The sequence below is a fragment of the Mirounga leonina genome, unplaced genomic scaffold (assembly GCF_011800145.1).
Source record: "Mirounga leonina isolate KUSES-001 unplaced genomic scaffold, KU_Mleo_1.0 Mir_114, whole genome shotgun sequence".
NCBI classification, from domain to species: domain Eukaryota; kingdom Metazoa; phylum Chordata; class Mammalia; order Carnivora; family Phocidae; genus Mirounga; species Mirounga leonina.
This window is the reverse complement of record NW_023270265.1, coordinates 15,290,999-15,314,369: the sequence shown is the minus strand read 5'-3', so window position 1 is coordinate 15,314,369 and position 23,371 is coordinate 15,290,999. Positions and strand designations below refer to the sequence as shown.

Here is a 23,371-nt window from a genome sequence, read left to right as displayed (position 1 = left end):
CAACATGAAAAGTATTACTACACATACTGCTTTCTAAGCACATGTGTTCTCAAAACATTAATTTCAAAAAAAGAAGTATTTAATAAAAGGTCTTGTACCTCTACTGAAAAACCCTGATTTAGAAATATTTTGTCATATCCAAGGACTAGTTCCCAGAACTAAGAAAGAGAATTCCTTACCTCAGAGTCCTCTTCATCTGAAAATAAACCTTTTTGAGCCTTTGTTTCTGGCAAGAGCTTGGGATTTTTGCTGGAAGGAAGGGTAACCTTTGTTGGGAAAAAAAAAAAACAAAAACAAAAAACTGAGGGTTAACAACCAAGATAACTGGAAATGAGGGTTTATTCAAACATTCATTTAGAAAACAGACTGAGTCTCTGCTAGGATAAGGCAGCAGGCCATGTGCCAGGGGAATAAAGATGCCATGGACCTTAAACGTGTACAAAGAACTAATGCAAAAGAAGAATCATAAGAAAGAATTTAAAAACTGGTATAAGTTAGGAAAGAAGAAAGAAACAGTTCATCAATAAAGTAAATTTCTCAGGACAGACAAAGCCTGGACACAGGAGATGGTACAAGCAAGGACACTCCAGGCAGAGGGAACTGCATGAGAAGAGAAAAACAAGTTAAGCCAGAGGGCGTATCTGGTGGATCAGGGTATTGTACGCAAATGGGACATGTATACTTGGAGCCAGCACAGGAAGGTGAGCTACCCTTAGGAGCCTGCCAGGTTCTGAATGCTGGGACATAGGTAGTCGGCAGTGGGAAGGTCAGGGTTTTTTAAGATTTTATTTATTTATTTGACAGAGATACAGCGAGAGAGGGAACACAAGCAGGGGGAGTGGGAGAGGGAGAAGCAGGCTTCCCGCTGAGCAGGGAGCCTGACGTGGGGCTCGATCCCAGGACCCTGGGATCATGACCAGCGCAGAAGGCAGATGCTTAATGACTGAGCCACCCAGGTGCCCATGGTCGGGGTTTCATAGAAAGGACACACAAGAGGTTCTTTAGAAAAAGGATGATCAGGAGCGCCTGGGTGGCTCAGTCGTTAAGCGTCTGCCTTCGGCTCAGGTCATGGTCCTGGGGTCCTGGGATTGAGTCCCGCATCGGGCTCCCTGCTCAGTGGGAAGCCTGCTTCTCCCTCTCCCACTCCCCCTGCTTGTGTTCCTTCTCTCGCTGTGTCTCTCTCTGTCAAATAAATAAAATCTTTAAAAAAAGAAAAAGAAAAAGGATGATCAGGGCACCTGGCTGGCTCAATTGGAAGAGCATGCAACTCTTGGATCTCAGGGTCATGAGTTCGAGCCCCATACCGGGTGTAGAGATTACTAAATAAATAAGGGAGCCTGGGTGGCTCAGTCAGTTAAGCATCCAGCTCTTGATTTGGGCTCAGGTCATGAGCTCAGGGCCCTGAGATCAAGCCCTGCGTCAGGTTCCATGCTTAGGGGGTGTCTACTTGAGATTCTCTCTCTCCTTCTCCCTCTGCCCCACCCCCTCATGCTCATGTGTGAACAGGTTCTCTCTATAAAATAATCTTTAAATAAGTAAACAAACTTAAAAAAAGAGAGAGAGAAAGAGGATGGTTCAAGCTATGCAGGATACCAAGGAAAGGGACAGCAGCCAGAAGAGCTTCAGTGCTGATGGGGATGCATCCTGCTGGCCAAATACAGGTTCATTTAAAACAAACAAACAAAAACAATGATGCTAATGGTTTATAATAGGTTGAACAGAGAATCCATTGATCCTATAGTGATAACTTAAAAAGGAGGAAAGAAAGCTCTTTGGTTCTGTTTGGAAAAATGTTAGCTAATATAGAAGAAATGAAAGAACTGGAAAAACATTCTTTTGTACCCCTTAACATGATAACTGGTTCAGGAACAGATCATCAATGGAGGTAAAAACCACTGAGCAAGGCAAAAGCCAAAAACTGCTCCATCTAGGTGGTAGGTTTTTGGGTGTTCACTGTATTCTTTCACCTTGCTGTATGACTAAAGTTCTTCACCATACACCTGAAAGGAAATACCACTTCCCTCTGGGTTCCAGACGAATTAACAAGATGCCCCAAATCAACATTTAACAAGACTTCACTATGTTATGTTTCCTTCCTGCTCACCTTTTTCTCTGCCCTTGCTTTATTTTCATCTGTCTGATTCACAGTGGCTTCTGGCAAAGCAGCTGCTTTTTCTTGGAACAGATCTCCTTCCTCCTCATCAAAGATATTGGCAGTGGATTTGACTTTGTCTTTAGAAAAGATACCACAGCAGAAAATTTAGTATACTAAAGTCAAAACTCCCACCACTAAATTCATAGATTAAAAAATTCTTCCTTCCTAAAGAATAAATAGAAAAAGAATATTATTTTTTGATTAGTTATGAAACAGTATTAAGTTGGAATTTTTCAAAGAACACAAGAGCAGCTCAAATGAAACACAGGACCAGTGGTTGAAACACAGGACCATTTGGCTCACACACTCATCCAAGCAGCAGAGTCCTAAGCTTAGACTAGCTTGGACTGGCATCAAAGGTAAATAGAGACCAAAGAAAGAAAGATCATTTAAGAAGCAACCACCCTAGGAATCTGAGAAGTGAGGATTGGCTCCTCCTTTTAAAAAGTCAAACTACTGGGGTGACTGGGTGGCTTAGTCAGTAGAGCATGTGACTCTTGATCTCAGGGCTGTGAGTTCAAGCCCCATGTTGGGTGTAGAGATTACTTAAAAATCTTTTTTAAAAAGTAATAAACAAATAAAAATTAGAAGTCAAACTACAGAGACATAGAAAAGCAAATATTGAAATCTCCCCCATAACTCCACCCGCCCACCCAAACAAAACCGCTTTCAGGAACAGTTTAATAGACACATATCTAATTCCTCCAAAGGATATACTGACATTCTCACTTGGGTGATTCACAAATAAGGCTGTAAATGATAATGTAATTCTAATAATATTTCATATGATTTACGTTTTTCACTTAATGTACCTAGAGAATCTTTCTCATGTCAACATACATAGACTTCATCGTTTGTAACACTTCACCAAATTCTACTGAACGAGAGACCGTAACTGACCCTAATGACGAGGAGCAGGGCAGCTTCCAGCCTTTCACTACCAGGAGCACTGCCATGGGGAATGAGGTGTGCATCACTGAAGGGAGGATACCAACTTGTGAGCAACCCAGGACAGCAGCAGCTGTCAATATTATCTGTGATTCTAAATCAGTCCCCACCAGTACTCACTAGGCGAGGGGCCTCCCAGGCCAAGAGAGGCACCACCACCACCTTTATTCGCTGTCATTTCAGTTGGCCTAGATCTGAGTGCTGTATGCGTCCATTTGCATGCTCTCTAAAATAACTAGGTGATGATTTCCCTTAGGTTTCTGCTTCCATCCTTACTTCTCACATTTACCACTGGAAAAGGAGCTTCTCACTGAATCCTGGTCCATCTAGCCTTCCGAAGAGTCCTCTTCTCCTGTTGCTGGAAACTGTGTGCACCCAGTAGTCTAACTAAAACACCCAAGTGTTTTTCCACAGACCAGCCATCTCTGACCACCAGGGAGCCTGTTAGAAATGCACAATCACAGGCCCCACCCCACACCCACCAGGGAATCTCAATGTGCATTCTTTTTTTTTTTTTTTTAAAGATTTTATTTATTTATTTGAGAGGGAGAGAATGAGAGATAGAGAGCACGAGAGGGAAGAGAGTCAGAGGGAGAAGCAGACTCCCTGCTGAGCAGGGAGCCCAATGTGGGACTCGATCCCGGGACTCCAGGATCATGACCTGAGCCGAAGGCAGTCGTTTAACCAACTGAGCCACCCAGGCGCCCTCAATGTGCATTCTGACAAGAGTCCCGGGAGAGTCCTCTGGCACATAAACGAACAACTAATTTAAGAAGAGTGACTTCATGAACATATGGGCTTAAATCTGAGGGGAGAAGAAAGGAGAGTGCCAAAGTGGCCAAGGGGCTGAAAACCCTGCCATATAAGAAAGGCCAAGGTTATGTGGGCTTTCTGGCACAGAGAAGAGAAGAGAAGCTGGGAACTGAACAGCTAACATGTGGCATTCTGCTCATATGATTTACTAAGGGCTGCCAGAAGAAAGTGTGATTAAAACTTCCTCGGTAACTCCAAACATCACAATCAGAAATCTTTAGCAGGTATTATAGGGGAACAGATTTTAGCTCTCCAAAGGGCAGATAATCCTAGTAATTAGTTTCCAAAGCAGGAAAGATGGGTTCAGAAAACAGAGATCTCTAAGGCACTATGACTATGTAAGCCGAGATGACACTCTATAACGGGAATGCTTGAGGAGGGATCCTGTTACTGGAAGACACAGAGAACTTGACAAGCTTTATGTCTTTTTCAGGTCAACATTCTCTCCCTGGCTCAATTCCCAGAAAAAGAGGCTGGAACAGGTACCTGTTTTGGAAGGTTTGCTGCAGGATGCTGCAAAAAAGTCATCGTCATCCTCATCATCAAAGAGGCCAACAGGTGCTGGAGGGTACGGGCTTTTCCCTGGAGTGGGCTGTTCAGGCTTCTGCGGCTCCTTGGGCTTCTGGGGCTCCTTCAGTGATGGGACAGAGGTGGCACCAAACACATCAGTGTCCCCTGTGGGTGGAGGGACAGAACAGCCACAGCTGTGAGCCAGTGTGGGTGGGTCTCCTGACTTTACAGGGGGGAAAAAAAAAGGACCACCCACCAAGAACATTTAGTTTCAGTCCATCCACAAAACACATTAACAGGACCCAGTAATCCCCATCCTTTACTGCTACAGAACATCCCACGATGCCAGTCACCTGGTCACTAAAACACAAGGAAGTCCAAGGCCACTAACTTCTAAAAGAATATGAGCTAACACCAGTGAATGAGCTCTTCCCGTAGGCTATTCGTTGCCCTCTGGAGCTCCTGCTACTCTCAGCTGGCACTTAGATGACAATTTAAAAAATGACAAAATAGTACTTATTTGGTTTTTAAAATTACAAACCCTAAGTCTTGATACCTAAAAATACAGAAACAGCTCCTGCTGGGATTTTCTTTCCAGGTTTGGAGGATGAAGACACTAAAAACGAAAAAGAAAAAAATAACCACTTCAGAAAAGATGACTTTTCTTGTTAAATGTACCTTATCGAAATATGTACAACACGGGCGCCTGGGTGGCTCAGTTGGTTAAGCGACTGCCTTCGGCTCAGGTCATGATCCTGGAGTCCCTGGATCAAGTCCCGCATCGGGCTCCCTGCTCGGCGGGGAACCTGCTTCTCTCTCTGATCCTCCCCCATCTCATGCTCTCTCTCTCTGTCTCATTCTCTCTCTCAAATAAATAAAATCTTTAAAAAAAAAAAGATATATGTACAACACAATACATAGCTAAATGGAAACCTTTTAAAGCTAATTTTTCCTAAAAGAGCCATTTTAAAACTCCTTAGCTTTAGCTCAGTCTTCTCTCTACGCACAGCACTTTTTTCTTGGTACTAATATAATCTAAGCTGTGATTCCCATGGACGATTCCTCTGAGTCTGGTCAAACAATAGCACTGGGGTGGGCTGGAGAGGCCAAGGAAGGGGTAAAGCACAGAAGGGAAGGAAAAGGCGGAGCAAACAGGGCTCCTTAACAGTTTTGGCTCTATGCATTCCACCCGGAGAACAAACAAGTAGAAGAGAACAGCAAAAAATGTGAAATATCAACAACAACAAAAATGAAGACAGTAACAGTAAGGAGGGAAACTAGCATCCACTGATGCCAAGAAGTAGAGTGCAGGAACGGCAGAACACCAAGCCAGCCAGCATCACAGCAAGTCCAAAATCTGATGACTGGTGGTCCAAGGAGACCGCTCACTTCAATTAACTAATTCCCAAATCCCAAGAACTACCACATACCTAATGGAATGAAATTTGTCACTTTTTTTTTTTCCTTTTTCATGTGTGCTCCACAGATGATTCTGATGCACACCAGATCATGGAATTACTGGCCTCCAATTTATATGCAGAATTCTGGAAGTGCTTTTTTGAATTAAACATGATTAAATTAAAACATCCTCAACACGGCTACAGAGTACTTTTCCTGTTTGACTTTTTATGAATTCTCTATTAAGAAAGAAACAAAGGAGGGCATGTGATGTAATGAGCACTAGGCATTATATAAGACTGATGAATCACAGGCCTGTACCTCTGAAATCAATAAGTATGTTAGTTAATTGAATTTACATTAAAAAATGTTTAAAAAAATAGGGGCGCCTGGGTGGCTCAGTTGGTTGAGCGACTGCCTTCGGCTCAGGTCATGATCCTGGAGTCCTTGGATCGAGTCCCGCTTCTCCCTCTGACCCTCCCCTCTCTCATGTGCTCTCTCTCTTTCTCTCTGTCTCAAATAAATAAATAAAATCTTAAAAAAAAAAAAAATGTTTAAAAAAATAAAAAATTTAAAAAAAGAGACAAAACTGTGATGTGGGTTTACAGTTGGTACTTTTGTCTTTTCCAAGACATGAATTAGAGAAAATGAGCTGCTCTTAACTAGACCAAGGCAAGCAAAACAGCTTCCTGCCTAACAAAGAAGCAAGGCTTGGGAACAACTTCAGGGATTCCGTCCCCTACTGAGAAGTAAGCAGTTCTGGAATTCTGTTCTCGAACAAGAAGAGTCAGCCTCCAAGCTTACCTGCATTAACAGAGGTTCGAGCTTCCCGATCCTGAGGGGCTTCTGTGAAGAGGTCACTCTAGTTGCAATAAAGTACAGGACACGAAATTTCAAAAAAGCAAAGGAAAATGTAGCTGCACTTGAGGATTTCTAAAGAAAAGTACCTTGTAAAGTTTAAAGATCCATATTTACTGTTCTGCCAGAAATGTAGTTCCAAAGTGAAAACTATGGCAAAATCATACCTTTAAATAGTTTACGTCTATCCAGGAATTAATTACAAACATGGAAGAAGACAACAGATAAAGTAAGAAATGACCGCCTGATCAAGTAAATTATTCACCAGAAATACTCTCACATCCTCTCTCCACCTAACAAAGGGCATCAGGATACAGTATTTTCTCACTTTGTGATCCTTAGTTCAAAATCTCCCCAAATATGAGAAAAGTAGAAGCAACTTGCAACTAAGAAGCCATTTTTTCCCTAATTGTGGACCCATGACACAACTAGGGGGATCTTCATTGATTGTCATGGACTCACCTCCTCATCCTCATCATCGAAAAGTCCCTTCCCTCCACTGAACAGGCCACCTCGAGAGCCAAATGGGGAGAAATCTTCATCGGTCAGCTTGGGGGGTCCAAATAAGTTGTCCTCATCTAACAAGCAGAAAGGGAAATGTTTTGGAGGGAGAGTTAAAAGATGGGTTTGGAACTCAAATTTCCAGGGTTAGCCTTTACAGCATCTCCAAGACTGGCATGGAGTGTATCTAACCATATGTAACAAGGAGTACTTGAGGGCCAGCAGTCCGAGGAATTCCAAACAAAATTCATTAAACAGTCCAATGAATCCCTTAAAAGGCTCTCTGGGTTCCCACCCTTAACTCTGTAAATGTCTGAAGCAAGGTGAATTCTGTAGGTGATCCCTTTCATCTAGATGTTTCTCTGGAAGCAAGTACCTGGTTCAAATTCCTTTAAGACCTATCCCACCAAGAATTTGGGAGAGGAGGGCAGACTGAACAAAGGTCTGTAGATTGACATAGTCACAAGTAGGAATGTAACGGATGTTACTGTTAAATATGAAAGGCTCTGATACATTCTTTATTGAAAACCAATGCTAGAGATCCCCAGTTTCTATGCCTTCAGAGAATTCTAGAAAAACAGCTAATGATCGTTATAAAAGTTAGTAACTCAAATCTTTACAGCATTCTGACTGCACACCCAACTCTCCTCCCAGCATCCCAAAGCATACTTTTAAAAGCTTTGGAAATGAGAATACAGAGAGACCCCATTTGTCGGCATTTAAAGTGGAATTCTATGAATTATGAAAGTGATATTCCTGAATCAAAAGCCTCCTAAAATAACAGAATGGAGGGGAAAGGCTTACCATCTGAGGGTATTTTCCTTTCCTTCTTCTCCTTCAATGTCTTCTGAGGTTTTGCTTCTCCTGGGGACAAGGCTTGAAGAGTGTTTCCACAGTTTTAACCATACAGAGTCTACCCTTAATATATTTTTTTAAGATTTTATTTATTTATTTGAGAGAGAGAGAAGGAGAGACAGTGAGAGAGTACAAGCGGGGAGGAGAGGGAGAAGCAGGCTCCCTGCAGAGCAAGAAGCCCAATGCGGGGCTCGATCCCAGGACGCTGGGATCATGACCTGAGCCAAAGTCAGATGCTTAACTGACTGAGCCACCCAGGGCCCCTACGCTTTTTGTCATCCCTGGGGCTCCAAAGCTAAGAGCAAGACATTCAACTCTGTGTCTCAGCTCTACCTTACAACTTCAGTCAGTACCTCACTCAAGCTGAAAGAACTATTCTGACATCATTCCATCCTGTTCAATCACTAGAATATACTATATAGTACATTTGTGTTTAGTCAAAATACAGAAGTAAATATAAGTGAGAGATTCTTAATCTGGGGCCTGTGATTCTCTGGGGCATCTATTAATCCCCTGAAGCTGCATATAAAATGTGATGCAGATATGTATATGTGCATTTTTCTTGGGGGGTTCCATAATGTTCAGTTATCAAATAGTCTATAAACCAAAAAAAAATAAGCCTCTCATGCCTCAGTAAAACTACACAGGGAAATATGCTGTCAGTGAAGCCCAGCAGAGGGGCCTGCACTCTCCCCCAACCCTGTTAACTCATCTCAATGACATACCTGTTCGCCCCTCTTCCACCTGGCTTGTAGCCTCCCCTCTGATTCGAGCTGCCAGCTCATCGGCAAATGATGTAGGTCTACTTTTTTTCTACAGGCAGAAAAGATCAAAAGTATCACTTTTTTTGGTAACACGTGAACTAGTACAGTTTACTTTTGATACCTAACAAAACTATGTAAACAAAGGCAAAGGAATTGAACTGATTAAAAATTTAACTAAATGAATTTAAACATATGCACCCTCTACAGATCACTTGAGAAACAGGACTCCCTTCACAGGGAGATGCTCCTTATTTGCTTATTTTGTTTAAATACTTCACTTTAATCCTGGAAGAGCCAGATGAGGGTGGGAAAAGGATAGGAGTATTAGGGAACTGAACAGACTCTGGAACTGAATAGACCTGAATGATCTGACTTGTAAAACTGTAACAATTGGAAGAAAAAGTGGTCCTCGTAAGGCAACTAGTGATGCTCAACCATTACTTTCAAAAATGTAAATATACAAATATAATGCAAAATGAGACGGTTACGAATATAAATGACAATAAAACTAATGAGTCCTCGGTGCCATTTCTAAAACCTTGTCAAGAGAGTTAACTGTAGTCTTTCTTACAGGTCTAGCATTTTCTTCAATGTCCTCAATATCTTCCTCCTCCTTCTCAGAGTCCACGAAAATGTCACAGCCATCATCCTCCTCTTCTTCATCACTCATTTGCACAGTGTGCTAAGAGTATAAACCTAGAGGTTAGAACTAGGAGATAAGGTCATCAAGCTGAAAAAGAGATACTACTACCACTTAGCCTACAGGCAAAACAGTGACAGACTGTCAAACAAGGGGGATGATGCTGACGATGCAGTGAAAGTCTCAAAGCAATAAATGCGCTAGAACAAATAACACACAAGATTTATTTTCAGTGCAAATACTACACACAGAAGAGCAAACACTGAAATACGTAAAATGTCCACCACTGGAGAAATGATAATCTAAATAAGCATCGTCTCATCTTGATAAAAATACTAATAATTAAAAGGAATAAGCTGTTAACAACTGCAGAAGCATCCAAGGCATCAAGTGAAACAAATGCTGAATGAGAAACCAAGCAGGATACCCTGCCCCCGCACCCAAATGCCTACCTCGTTTCTAAGGACACAGATATATTTGAAAAAGCAAAGAAAAGCACTTATACCCCCAGATCACAACACCAGTTACCTCTGAAAGAGTGTGGGATAATGAGGACTGGAGGGCTCAAACTAAGCTTTACCTGTGAAGTTCTAATTTTTATAAAAGCAGCCACTGGTAGGTATCATTTGTATAAACTTGTGTGAGGTACTATGCTAAAAGCACTTTATTTTTTTTATTAACATATAAGGTATTATTTGTTTCAGGGGTACAGGTCTGTGATTCATCGGTCTTACACAATTCACAGCGCTTACCATAGCACATATCCTCCCCAATGTCCATCCCCCAACCACCCCATCCCTCTAAAAGCACTTTATTAACTACTTTAATCCTTAGGACCCTGAGGCTTACTGGGGCACACAAAAACAGTCTATCTTTAACAATACAAATAAATGGTTAGGCCAATGCTTTTAATCACTGTATTGTATTATTTGAAAGTCTGAATTTATCAATCTTAATAGTAAGTTCCATAGAAAAATAAATATCCTCTAAAGACCGATTCTTAAATGGCCTCTGTGAATACAACTGGGAAAATACAAGTGCCAACCAACAGGTACGAAATCCTTTATTTGGTAGTTGAAAATTTTTGTGAAAAAGCATTTCCCAATTAGGAAGCTGAAATGCAAATTGGGACTATCTCAATATACCATTGTATGTATATTATGGTAGCAAAAATCATAACCCCAGGGCTGATGAGATTATAAGAAAGTCATTATGCATAATCTGCAATGAGACAATAATATCAAGAGCCTTTAATTCTACACCATCTCATTCCTAAGGAAACCGTTCACATAAGCAAAGGATTTCTGTGTAGGGGAATACTGAATGCAGCATTATCTCAAAAATAAAATCCTGGCAATAAACTATGTCCCATATAAATTTATAAACTATGAAAAGTATCACTGTATTACTATTCTTCAAATACAGAGTTCACAAAACAAAATTACGAATGATTCAAAATGTAAGAAAATACTTTAATATGTTAACATAAAAGAGCAGAAAATATACGATGCATACTAGAAAAAGAATACATCCTTAGAAGGGCAAACAAAAATTAGGACTGCTATGCTAACACAGTAGGATTAGATTTGTACCTTTTGAGTGTTCCTTAACCTTACTGCTATATTATCTCAAATTTTAAAATAGGGGAGGGGGATTCATGTGAAACAGTTCAGCTTGAGAAACTAGGCCTTCTTTTATTTATTTATTTATTTATTTGTTTGTTTATTTATTTATTTATTTGAGAGAGAGCACATGAGAGGGGGGAGAGTCAGAGGGAGAAGCAGACTCCACGCTGAGCAGGGAGCCCGATGCGGGACTCGATCCCGGGACTCCAGGATCACGACCTGAGCCGAAGGCAGTTGCTTAACCAACTGAGCCACCCAGGCGCCCTAGGCCTTCTTTTAGAGGCTATGTTTCCCAATTTTTTTTTTCACTTCTCTGTTTTCTAAGAAAAATGAAAATAAAATATAAAGCAAAACTGAAAACAAACAAAACCAACAATAAAAAAAACCCCAAGGCAGTAGTTAACTTAAAAACATGAAATGCTTGGGGGCGCTTGGGTGGCTCAGTCGTTAAGCATCTGCCTTCAGCTCAGGTTACAATCCCAGGGTCCTGGGATGGGGCCCCACATTAGGCTCCCTGCTCGGCGGGAAGCCTGCTTCTCCCTTTCCCACTCCTCCTGCTTGTGTTCCCTCTCTCACTGTGTCTCTCTCTGCCAAATAAATAAATAAAATCTTAAAAAAAAACAAAAATGAAATGCTTGAAGGAAAATTAGCTGTAAAAATAAGGACTAAATCCTTACTTTCTCATAAGTCATTCTAAGTAATTTTTATTGAATTTTTTATTGTTTTAATTCCAATATAATTAACATACAGTGTTACATTAGTTTCAGGTGTACAATACAGTAATTCAACAATTCCTTATGTTACTCAGTGCAATCCCCTTCACCTATTTCACCCAGCCCCCCACCCAGCTCTCCTCAAAAAAGTAATTTCAGCATGTACTTAGTATACATGCTATGCTTCGGTTAAAATTTAAAAGCAAAGTCACTGTAGTAAATGAGACTCACCCGGTTTTGATCATTGTCACTATGATTAGCAAAATCTTCATCTGACTCCTTTAGGGGGGAAAAAAAAAAAGCTTTGTTGTTAATACAGAATTTACTCACAAGCACAGAAATGATTTCAGGTCTAAGTCTCTGGGGCACATCTATACTCAGTCTCTTTGTACTGCTTACTGGTCACCTGGAGTATCAAGGTGCAGATAAAGTAGATAGTTGGCAGTATCACCAAGAGTTGTTCAGGCTAACATGTAATTTTTGCGGCTAATTTAAACATCTCTAATAATTTGCTCATACCTATCTGCACTATCATTGCTAACCTCTGAATTTAAAGTAATAGTTGCACATTTAATTCATTAAATTATCACAAGTTGGTTTGTGTGATTTTACATTTTGGACTCCACTCTCTACATTCCCTCTAACTAGGAACTACCAAATCAGGCCCAAGAGGGGGAATATCAGTGTTTCCCACCAGCAATTAGGTAAAGAGCTGCATCGAATGCTAAAAGCACAGGATTCAGCTAATGATCATCAGTTATAGCGAGATTATTTAGGAAAAGCTTATTTCCTACTGTTAGGTGCTTTGTTTGGAGGGCCAGCAGAAGGAGGGCAGGGGAGAAGGACTGTGGGAAGAGGGGAGGAGGAGAAGAGAGGAGCATACAATATTGTCTCCTTTTAGAAATCCACACTCAAGAACTATCCTTCACACATTAGTTACAAATACTCGTGTCAGGGAACAACCCCAGATACAACAATGGTCAAGGTCCACAGACCCCAAGGCCCTAGAGCAGGGAGTTAAATCACGCTCTGTAGATATGAAGATACTAGAGCCAGCAGCAAAGTGAAAATGTAAGTGAATGCTTCGAGCATTCTTCTGGTCTAGGTTTTATAGTATTAACAAGTTTTAAATACGGACTTTTTCCCTAAAATTATTCCAAAATAGAACTTATTCAAAGACTGCATTGCAGTCAGATTCTACCAAAATATTTAAGCTGCCCCCCCAAAATATACTGGTAGGAGGAAGGCCTGGTGGGGAGGTGGGAGGGAGGGGAACGGTAAAAGAGATTAAAATAGTTTTCCTTGCTTTTGTACACAAGACAGAAAGGAAACTTGGGGCGCCTGGGTGGCTCAGTCGGTTAAACGGCTGCCTTCGGCTCAGGTCATGATCCCAGGGTCCTGGGATCGAGCCCCGCATTGGGCTCCCTGCTCGGCAGGGAGCCTGCTTCTCCCTCTCCCTCTGCCTGCCTCTCTGCCTACTTGCTCTCTCTCTCTCTGTCAAATAAATAAATAAATAAATAAATCTTTAAAAAAAAAAAAAAAAACAGAAAGGAAACTTAATCGTAAGGGAAAAACCTCAGATTATGGCTACTATCACTGTTAAAAAATTTGTGAAAAGAGATTGCTAACTAACAAATATTTATTTAGCCTGCTAAACACACCCGAAGGTTCCTGCCCACCATGACCTAGAGACACCAAACAGCCCTTACCTCTTCTTCGTTCTCTTCACTGTCTGCAATACTGCCACGATCACTGCCTACTGACCCCTCTGGTTAGAAGAAAGAAAAAGCGTTATCGCCAATATGCATAATAAAACATCCTTAATTCCTTCTCAAAATCACAAACCACCATACATCAGCATCACAGAGATTTTGATAAAAGTATCTATACACATTAACTGGAACTAAAAGTATCTTCACTGTAGTGAAGAATGAAACATTTACATAGCCTTAAAGGATCTCCCCACAAGGTACTTATTAACTACAAAAAAAGTTAATTACCAAGGGAAAAAACTGGCCTGTACTCTTCAAAAATGTCAAAGCTATAAAAAGCAAAGAAAGGGGGTGCCTGGGTGGCTCAGTCGTTGAGCGTCCGCCTTCGGCTCAGGTCATGATCCCAGGGTCCTGGGGTCGAGCCCTGCATTGGGGTCCCTGCTCCGCGGGAGGCCTGCTTCTCCCTCTCCCTCTCCCACTCCCCCTGCTTGTGCTCTCTCTCTCTGTGTCAAATAAATACAATCTTAAAAAAATAAAATAAATAAAAAGCAAAGAAAGGCTGAGAAATTATATCAGATTAAAAGAAGACCAGAGATTTGACAAGTAAATGCACTGAGTAATCCCAGACTGGAGCCTAGACCAGAGGGAAAAGAGCCTGGAAAGGACGTAACTGGGACAACTGGCAAAATCTGAAATACAACTGAGGATTAGCTAATAGAATTACATCCGAGAAAATTTTTTGACTTTGATAATATACTGTGGCTACATATGAGACTGTCCTTGATTTTAGAAAATACCCAGAGAAATATTTTGGAGTAACAGGACCTGATGTCTGCCTCTCACAAACAGATTCAGGAAAAAAGTATTATGTATATAGAGAGAGAAAAATCAAACAAATGTGATGGAATGTTAACAACTGGTAAACCTGAGTGAAGGGTACAGAGGAGTTCTTTGTACTATTCTGGTAACATTAAGGTAAAGTTTGAAATTATTTTAGAATAAAAAGATGTAAACCTAAAAGTAACAAAAATATTTGGCGCAAAAGAATACCTTCACTAGACAGCTCTCCGAGACCTACATCTTCCTGCTCCATGAAGAGCTTTGACCCAATTAAATAAGGTAAAGGACGATCAATGTATAGATCCTGTAAAGAATGAAAGATAATCGCCATTAAATATTCAGGTTGAAAAATAAGTTTCCCACTTGACATCTTTGACTATCCAAAACAAGTTACATAATGAGAGTGAAGAACAAGAAACAGCACAGGATTCAAAGTCCAAAAAAAAAAAAAATCACTGACTTTTTAAAAAGTCAAATCCTTAGGTTAAAAATAGCAAAGAAAAGCTAATTCACAAAGAATCTCCCTTCTCAAGTGCCTAGTTTTACTCAAAATAGCAAAGGTATGCACAAAGTTGACCAGCAGTAATCAAATAAGAGTCATAACTTCATAGTAACATGTTCAAAAGGAGGACCAAGGAAAGAAACAGAAAGTTCTGGCCAGGTTTGATGAGTCCTAGCCCTGCCTTCCTCCCCTAAAACGCAGCCCTGGTGAGCGAAAATCAACCACTCAACCAATCAATCTTGAGAATCATCAATAATAGTCCTAAATTTGGAAAGAAGCACACTGAGGAAATAAATGCTTTTACAGGACTGTGGGAGGCAGGTGGGTGTGTCCAGGTTTGGGAATGGGAGCAGGTGGGGACCAACAGAAGGATTCCTTCACACCACACTGGAGCAAAGAGAAGGCTGGACAGAGCACATAAAGCATGGGCTACATGAGAAGAAAAGGACGGCAACTCTGCAAGTATCTACAGTCAACATAATGAACTAAAGGCACATCCAAAAGACTGATGAGAACCTGTCTGGGAGAAAAAAATGACCCAAAGAAGAAAAGAATAATATCCCACAGCAACACCCACTGTATAATTTAGAAAAATGAAATTGGTAAAATAAGACCAGATTATAAAACAACAGAATGAAATGAAGGACACAGTACATAAGAGAATACCTGTTGGACATCCTTCCATTCCTATCCTCTACTTCTAAGTCCCACCCAACACACATGTATTAAAAATTTAAGTTCAAGAAAGCAATCCAACTAGGACAACCTCCCATCTCCACAGAAAAACTGATTTGTCCTTTACAAAGTAGGGCATTTGGCCATCATCTCTCTTCTGTATTAGAAAGATCTTGGGGGTGCAGGAGAAAACAATTCTGATGCTTAACACAACAACAGAGAATTTGGGAAGGTTAATGTAAACGTTAAAGACACCACGGCAACTGGCGCGCCTGGCTGGCTCAGTCGGTAGAGTGTGCAACTCCTGATCTCAAAGTAGTAAGTCTGAGCCCCATGTTGGGTGTGGAGATTACATAAATAAATAAAACTCAGGGGCACCTGGGTGGCTCAGTCGGTTAAGTGTCTGCCTTCGGCTCAGGTCATGATCCCAGGACCCTGGGATCAAGCCCCACGTCAGGCTCCCTGCTCAGCGGGAAGCTTGCTTCTCCCTCTCCCTCTGTCTGCTGCTCTGCCTACTTGTGCTCTATCTCTCTGTCAAATAAATAAAAGCTTTAAAAAATAATAATTAAATAAATAAAACTTAAAAAAAAAAAAAAGATACAAGAGCAACCAACTTCAGTGCCAACAAAAGAAAAGAAACTAATTGGGCTAACCGTGACTTGGAAGGCCTTCCCACGTCCTCCAGTAGAAGAGAAAGCGGTGTAGGACCTGGAACTAACAAGTGTGGCCCAAGCAATACCCTTGCCCAGAGTCCACGGCTGACTGCTAAATCCCTACAGCGGGAAGGCAAGCTAGTGAGTGTACCAGCGCAAAAGGAACAGCCCCAACATGGTACAACACCAGAAGCCTGAACTGGAAGAGAAGTGAGCGCCAAAACGAATGACCAGAAGAGCGTGGCTCTGTGGCATGTTTCAGTTTTTTTTTTTTAAGCTTTTATTATTTGTCCAACAGAGAGAGAGCACAAGCAGGGGGAGCCGCAAGCAGAGTCAGAGGGAGAAGCAGGCTCCCTACCAAGCAGGGATCCCGATGCGGGACTCGATCCCAGGACCCTGGGATCATGACCTGAGCAGAGGCAGACGCTTAACCGACTGAGCCACCCAGGCGCCCCTGTGGCATGTTTCAATTCATAAAGCACTTGTGTGTCACAAAGACTCTCTCTCAAAAGCAATAGAGCAACCTTTTGTTTTTACTTCTGCGTGGCTGTGCTGCCCCAAAGGTCCCCTCCACAAATCTGAGAGAAAGTAGTAGTAAAGCCATAATTACTTTCAAGGCTAACAGTCTATTCATGAACGCTCATAACGGCTTTACTCATCCTAGCCAAAACCTGCAATCAACCCAAATGTCTTCCAATACTTTTTTTTTTTTAATTCTTTCAACACCTCTGCAGTCTCCCTTAGCACAAGCTACAGAACTTCAGGTTCCCAACAATCTCTCCCTCCTATGAGCCTCCTCATACTTCAAAACACAAATCAAGTCTGATCTGTACCCTCAATTCCCCAGCTAGAAGTCAGGTCTCTCAGAGCACTTATGATGGGGACTCATATAAATGTCTCCTCTCTCCCACCAGCTGGTAATGCTGTAATAAGCATTGTGAGAGTAGGAACCATGCCCTGCACCTTTGTACTCCCCTACCCTGGCATGCTGCCTTGTACAAATGTTCAGGTAAAGCAAGTCTTCCCAAAAGAGTCAATACGAGACTGCTAAGTGCCACGCTCACTTCCTAAAAGTCAAGCCCATGTCTTACTAATTCTGTGCCCAAGTAAAGTACCCAAAACACAACAAGTGTTACAATAAATATATGAACTGAATGTCTTTACCTTCGGTTCAAGGATCAGTTCCACCCGTTCATTAGCATCTTCTTCTTCAGAGTCTGAGTTTCCCGCTTTTATATCCAGTTGCTCAAATGCACTGTCCAATACTTGTAAACCGTAGTTCACAGCCTCCTGGACCTTAGGGATCAGATCTACTTCTTTCTGTTCCCGGGTCTTCTCCTACAAAAAAATACTGTTCAGCATGGATCTCCAAAATATTGATACCACCCTAATAAAACACAATAAAACAAAAGAAATCAATTAAAAATGTTAACAAAAGTCAGATTCTGCTAAATCCCTCAACAGACTTCGGAGTAAGTTTTAAACCCCAAGTTTGTCACCTTCCGGACATGGATCAAACTACCTAAGGTCCCAGAGTTCCCAGTTCACCATCTACAGAAACAAAAGCACAACTCTGGTATGATGGTTTAGCTAAGTAACCTATGTAAAAATTCCCTGCCCATGAAATGTACATCAATCCCCGGCCACTAGAGGAATGAAGGGCCTAGACTTTCAGGTTCATCATGACAGGATCCCACAAACCTTGGTTAATGCGTCTTTGGACAATTACAGAAGTTAAGACTTAGAAGAAATACTCCAGCCAGAGATGTCATTTTTCAATTAGTTAAAATACAAAAACCAAAACCTAGTAATCATGGCTATTTTATAAATTCGTTTCAAACCAAGAGAGGGTCAGTTCCATTTCTGACTTACCCTGTACATCATCCTAGAACAATGCCCCCACCAAAAGTCTGTACATATCACCAACCTGCTGAAAATACTCCACAGGCCTCCATTTCCTACAACAGCAGCTCCCAGTGACCGTCCCCTCACTCACTCAACTGTGTCAACAGTTGTGAGAAATATTGAAAAAAAATTTTGTGTCATTTCCCCTCTTCACAAATATTGTAGAAGTTGATACATAATTATAGAAAGAACCAAACCAAACAGTGCTGTTTTGAGGGTAAAAGGGAAAACCCTTTGAGTTTCTTATACTTTTACCTCAAGTATGGAAGTCTTTCTAATGCGGCTTTTTTGTTCTGGCTGCATCTTTTTTCCACTCTGGTATGCTTGGTTCCAGTCAAATAGCTAATAGTGCACTAAGTGTGTGAAAACATGTTTGTGAAATAAATACACAGTAGCTTTTTAAAAATAGCACACTACACACTCATCACTTCACATTGAACCTGACTTGGTATAACCATATACCACTGTATTTAAATTTAAATGGTTAGCAAATCATTCGAGGATCATTAAAAAAAAAATTTTTTTTTTAAGCTGAGAATAGGCAGAATATAGGTGGTTTCTAACATCCTATCCTAACAGCTTCATCTAAGCAACAGCTACTGATAAAGTACCAACTTTTTCAAGTGATGTGTATTTTCTCAATAAATTAGAGCTGAGCCAAGGCTACTCCCATTATAAACTTATATTCCAGGGCTTTCCTAAGTGGGAGACAAAGGGTACAACTTCTGCCAGAGGGCTAGAAAGCCCAGAATGTCTTACCTATGGTTTGGCCCATGATGTGGCAATACCCAGGAAAAATGATTACGCATCTAGAACATGTGAAGCCACAGAAGGTAAAAAGAGAGAAACTACTGCCCCTAGACTCCTTAGCCTGGTTTATGAAGCCCTCCAGCACCCACCCCTCACTCCCTTCTCCTTCTTCGTGCCTAACCACCAATATCTTCCATTAACATAGTCCATAAAATACCAGGCACATCCCCCAACACTGACCTTTAGTGGCTGGCATTCGCTCACTGAAATGGCCTTAAAATCTGGCCCTTCGTTCTTCACCTAGCTAACATCTTATCCTTGTAGGTTGTCCCTGCTTACATCACTGAGATCTTCTCATCTGAACTTCCAGAGCAGTCAGCAGTTCTGACATATTATGCCCTAGTGCCCCAACCAAGACCATAAGCTCCTGAGGGTGAATTCTTTAAGTCACCAGCTCCCTGCAATCTTAGTAGTCAATAAATGCACACTGCACATTCTGTGTCCTCTGTACAAACACAGGAGGCACTCAAATGTGTGTGGACTAAACCAGCATTCATCTCACTGTCATTTCCAACTGGCAGGAATCCAAGCTGTCACAAAAGAACAGGGCAACATAGTCTTCAAAGAACTAACAACCTATAGCCCAGTCTGTGGCCTGCTTTTGTATAGTCCTCAAGGTAAGAATGGTTTTTACATTTCCTAAGGGGGTGAGGGAAAGGAGGAGAAAGAGAAAAAAGAAGGAAAAGAGACAGAGACCGATGTAGCCAGACAAACCTAAAACATTTACTATCTTGCTTTTTACAGAAAATCTCCACTGACCTGTGCTCTACTCTGAAGCCAGAATTCAGAAACTTTTTATATTTCTTACTATACTACATTTCAGAAACAAACTGAAGAGTTCAACTCTTGGGCTATCAGGAGCAGCCTTTCCCATTTCCCCCAGTAACCATCCTCCTGCCCACAATCCCCCACCAGCCACATTACAAATTTCCACCACTTTCTTTCTCTAAATCAAGACTCAACAGAAGAGTGATTTAATGCAAGTACCTGTTCTGCTTTTTCTGTCTCAGCCTTGAGCACCGGCTCCTCCACCTCTTCATCATATACACGCTATACATGGAAGCAAATTCATTGTTAAATGGTCAAAATATCATTTGGAATACGTTGCAATATACAAATTCAACACACAATACAAAAAGACAAAGAGAAGAAACAATTATTCAACAAATGGCTGAGGACATCGGTCAAGGACAAAAAGCAAAAAGCAGCAGTTAATTCACCAAAAATTAAACTTAAAAAGATACAAATGACTAGGAAATGTGAAAAACATTCAATCTCATGGTTGGTTGACCAAAAAGTCACAAAAACAATTAAGATATCATTTTCATACCTTTTGGTGAAACCTAATACTTAATGCTGACAGGGCAGCGATACAGGTACTTAAATGTGAGGCTACTTAAAATGTCAACTGGTAGAACTTACCTACTAAGTAACGAGAGCTTTAACACTTTGAGCGATGGAAATGGTAAAAGTTTTTTTCATCCTGTTGCTTAAGATGGTTGATAAACTTTTATTATCCCATTTATATTTTTAACGATTTAACTATTAAAGAGAAGACATGGGAACGTGCCCTAGTAAGACTTATTTGAAATCTGCAGTATTTAAGATTGGGATACTGGCATACAGATAATCATGATAAAATACACAGGCAAGAAACTGATCCATAATTACATATATGCCTAATTTTACATTCACAAAACACATAAATGTATATATACATACTTTCATACACATGAGTCAGTGAGGAAAAGAACTTACAATAAAGTTTACCCATGGGGGAAGAAAAACAAAGTAGCATTCTTATCTCATACTACATATAAAAGCACCCATATACATCCATGCAGATATATACTTTCCAGGTAAGAATAAAAACACAGATATATAAAGAGGCCCTCACCCAAAATATTTAGAGTTAAGGTAAAAAATGGGAAGTTGGTGCCTGTGAAGCAAATATGTAAAAATATTAAAGTCTGTTGATGCAAAGTGGTGCATATTATTAGCATTTGTGATTATTATCTGTTCTTCTCTAGACATTTGAAAGATTCCATTAAAAGTTTTATATTGAAAGATTGTTGGGGTGCCTGGGTGGTTCGGTCGGTTAAGCATCTGCCTTCGGCTCAGGTCATGATCCCAGGGTCCTGGGATCGAGTCCCGCATTGGGCTCCCTGCTCAGCAGAGAAGTCTGCCTCTCCCTCTCCATCTGCCTCTCCCCCCTCTCACGCTCTCTCTCAAATAAAGTCTTTTTTTAAAAAAGTTTTATATTGAAAGTATTAAAATGCTTATAAAATAATAAAGCAATATTAAGAAAAATGCAGCCTACAAACATATACATACAGAAAAGATTAAGTTAAAAAAAAAAAGACTAGAAAGAAATATGGCAAAATGTTCAATGGCTGGGTAACTTGGGGAGGTGGAATTCTAGTTGATTTTTTGTGGTTTTAATTTTTTTACATTTTAGTACTTTTTATCTATGCCAACCTCTTCTACAAGTGTTCATTACTTTTATAACAAGAGAGAAAAAACTTAAAGGCCAGTGTCTGCACGGGAAATGGACTTAGAATATATACGCCAGAATGCTGAGACACCCCTCCACCATCTGAAATTTCAGATGCTGCTTCTTTTTCCATACTTCTAAAAAATAATTTCTCTGTAAAGACAAGAAAGTTGGGGGGGGTAATTTTGAAAGACAGGAACAGAAAAGTAAATAAATCTTAAAATTGAAGCTTTCAGACATGGCAGCTACCAAGGTCACTTCAGATTTTAAATAGCGAGACCACTTAACCTAAAAGGTTAGCTTCACACTCAAGTCTGAACAGCACCAACATCCTACTCTTGCCCCTGCTTGTCATTAAAAACTACCTCATAAGGGGCGCCTGGGTGGCTCAGTCGTTGAGCGTCTGCCTTCGGCTCAGGTCATGATCCCAGGGTCCTGGGATCGAGCCCCGCATTGGGCTCCCTGCTCGGCGGGAAGCCTCCTTCTCCCTCTCCCACTCCCCCTGCTTGTGTTCCCTCTCTCGCTGTGTGTCTCTCTGTCAAATAAATAAATAAAATCTTAAAAAAAAAACAAGGGCGCCTGAGTGGCTCAGTTGGTTAAGCGACTGCTTTCGGCTCAGGTCATGATCCTGGAGTCCCGGGATCGAGTCCCGCATCAGGCTCCCTGCTCGGCAGGGAGCCTGCTTCTCCCTCTGACCCTCCCCCCTCTCATGTGCTCTCTCTCTCTCATTCTCTCTGTTTCAAATAAATAAATAAAATCTTTAAAAAAAAACAAAAAACTACGTCATAAGATACCAGTAGGCTGTGGCTGGGAGGCCAAACACGACCTCTAAAAAATAATCCAACAAATATATAAAACCCAGGGATCTTCTGAGAGTGATAAGAACTATGTATCTCAAGTGCTCAGCATACAGCAGATAATCAATGCTAACTTCCCTTCACTCTTACCAGGCTAACCTCATAGCTTCACATGTTTTTCGATAATTTTAAAATCAGGCAGCCATTCCCAGAATTGTTAAATATCTTTAGTATTTTCCCTCAAAGGATCTTTTCTTCATTTGGGGAGATGGGATAAGAGAGAGGTGGTGAACTGGAGAAAAGGGACCACGGGCTGAGGACTTCTTAACAGATTATAAACAGCCCTGGTCCTTTTCATTTATGTGTTCTCTCATTCATTCATTCATTCATTCATTCATTCAAATATTCACTAGGGTCCTACAAACCAGGAACGTGCTGGGCCCAAGGAATACAACATTTAGAACAAATGTGGGGCTTGATTTACTAGGGTAGTTTGACACATCAAATCGTACCAATAAATATGAAATTACAATCATGAGAAGTGCTACTAAAGAAGTCATTTCTGGGGCGCCTGGCTGGCTCAGTCAGAAGAGCATGTGACTCTTGACCTTGGGGTCATGAGTTCAAACTCTACTTTGGGTGTAGAGATTACTAAAAAAATAAACTTAAAAAAAAGTCATTTCTAGGTCACTTAATGTTTCAGGACAAAATTCCTGAATTAACAGATTAATAAAACTTTAAGAATTCTGTTCCCTTCTGATAACACACTGAGGCACTGGCCACTGTTAATCAGTATTTCTCCTTCAGAGTCCCCTCTTGAGCCTTTACTAAAGGTACTAATTTCTCTTGCCCTAGAAAGTTCTGATTGCTCTTTAATTTCACTAATTCTGTAATGCATTTTTCAACCTGCTTCTGAGGTTAATTACTAAAACCCAGAAACCTACCTGTGACTTTGAATACCTTTCCAATAAACTACCATGGAACCAAATGGCACCATCATTCAAGCCAGAATTGTAATATATGAGTACCAATGTCAGGGTTTGAGAAAAACACATAAAAAGCCAAATCACTGCCAAAAATATTAACGGCACATAGATTTTTTCAGAGTTTTGTTACACATCAGCTGTACTCTTCACATCACCATGTTCTGCCACGAATGCGAACACCAGGTAACACGTGGCATTACAGGGAGGTGTGAGAAGC

At 40.9% G+C, this 23,371-nt stretch overlaps 1 protein-coding gene across 5 annotated transcripts in view; it reads right to left on the bottom strand.

The window, feature by feature from the left end:
- LOC118022977 (WASH complex subunit 2-like) overlaps positions 1 to 23,371 on the bottom strand; it is a 53,722-nt gene that overhangs the window by 26,856 nt on the left and 3,495 nt on the right. For 3 of the 5 annotated variants that reach the window (XM_035023979.1, XM_035024002.1, XM_035023996.1), the window contains exons 4-17: positions 19,865 to 19,927; positions 17,327 to 17,500; positions 14,543 to 14,636; positions 13,490 to 13,548; positions 12,012 to 12,059; positions 9,374 to 9,484; positions 8,764 to 8,851; positions 7,988 to 8,059; positions 7,145 to 7,260; positions 6,629 to 6,686; positions 4,983 to 5,042; positions 4,403 to 4,591; positions 2,105 to 2,232; positions 180 to 266 (exon numbers count right to left, since the gene is read on the bottom strand). In XM_035023979.1, the coding sequence (XP_034879870.1) occupies positions 180 to 266; positions 2,105 to 2,232; positions 4,403 to 4,591; positions 4,983 to 5,042; positions 6,629 to 6,686; positions 7,145 to 7,260; positions 7,988 to 8,059; positions 8,764 to 8,851; positions 9,374 to 9,484; positions 12,012 to 12,059; positions 13,490 to 13,548; positions 14,543 to 14,636; positions 17,327 to 17,500; positions 19,865 to 19,927 (1,347 nt within the window). Of the gene's footprint in view, positions 1 to 179; positions 267 to 2,104; positions 2,233 to 4,402; positions 4,592 to 4,982; positions 5,043 to 6,628; positions 6,687 to 7,144; positions 7,261 to 7,987; positions 8,060 to 8,763; positions 8,852 to 9,373; positions 9,485 to 12,011; positions 12,060 to 13,489; positions 13,549 to 14,542; positions 14,637 to 17,326; positions 17,501 to 18,322; positions 18,421 to 19,864; positions 19,928 to 23,371 lie in introns of those variants that run through there. The other 2 variants (XM_035024012.1, XM_035023987.1) reach the window with 2 other exon arrangements.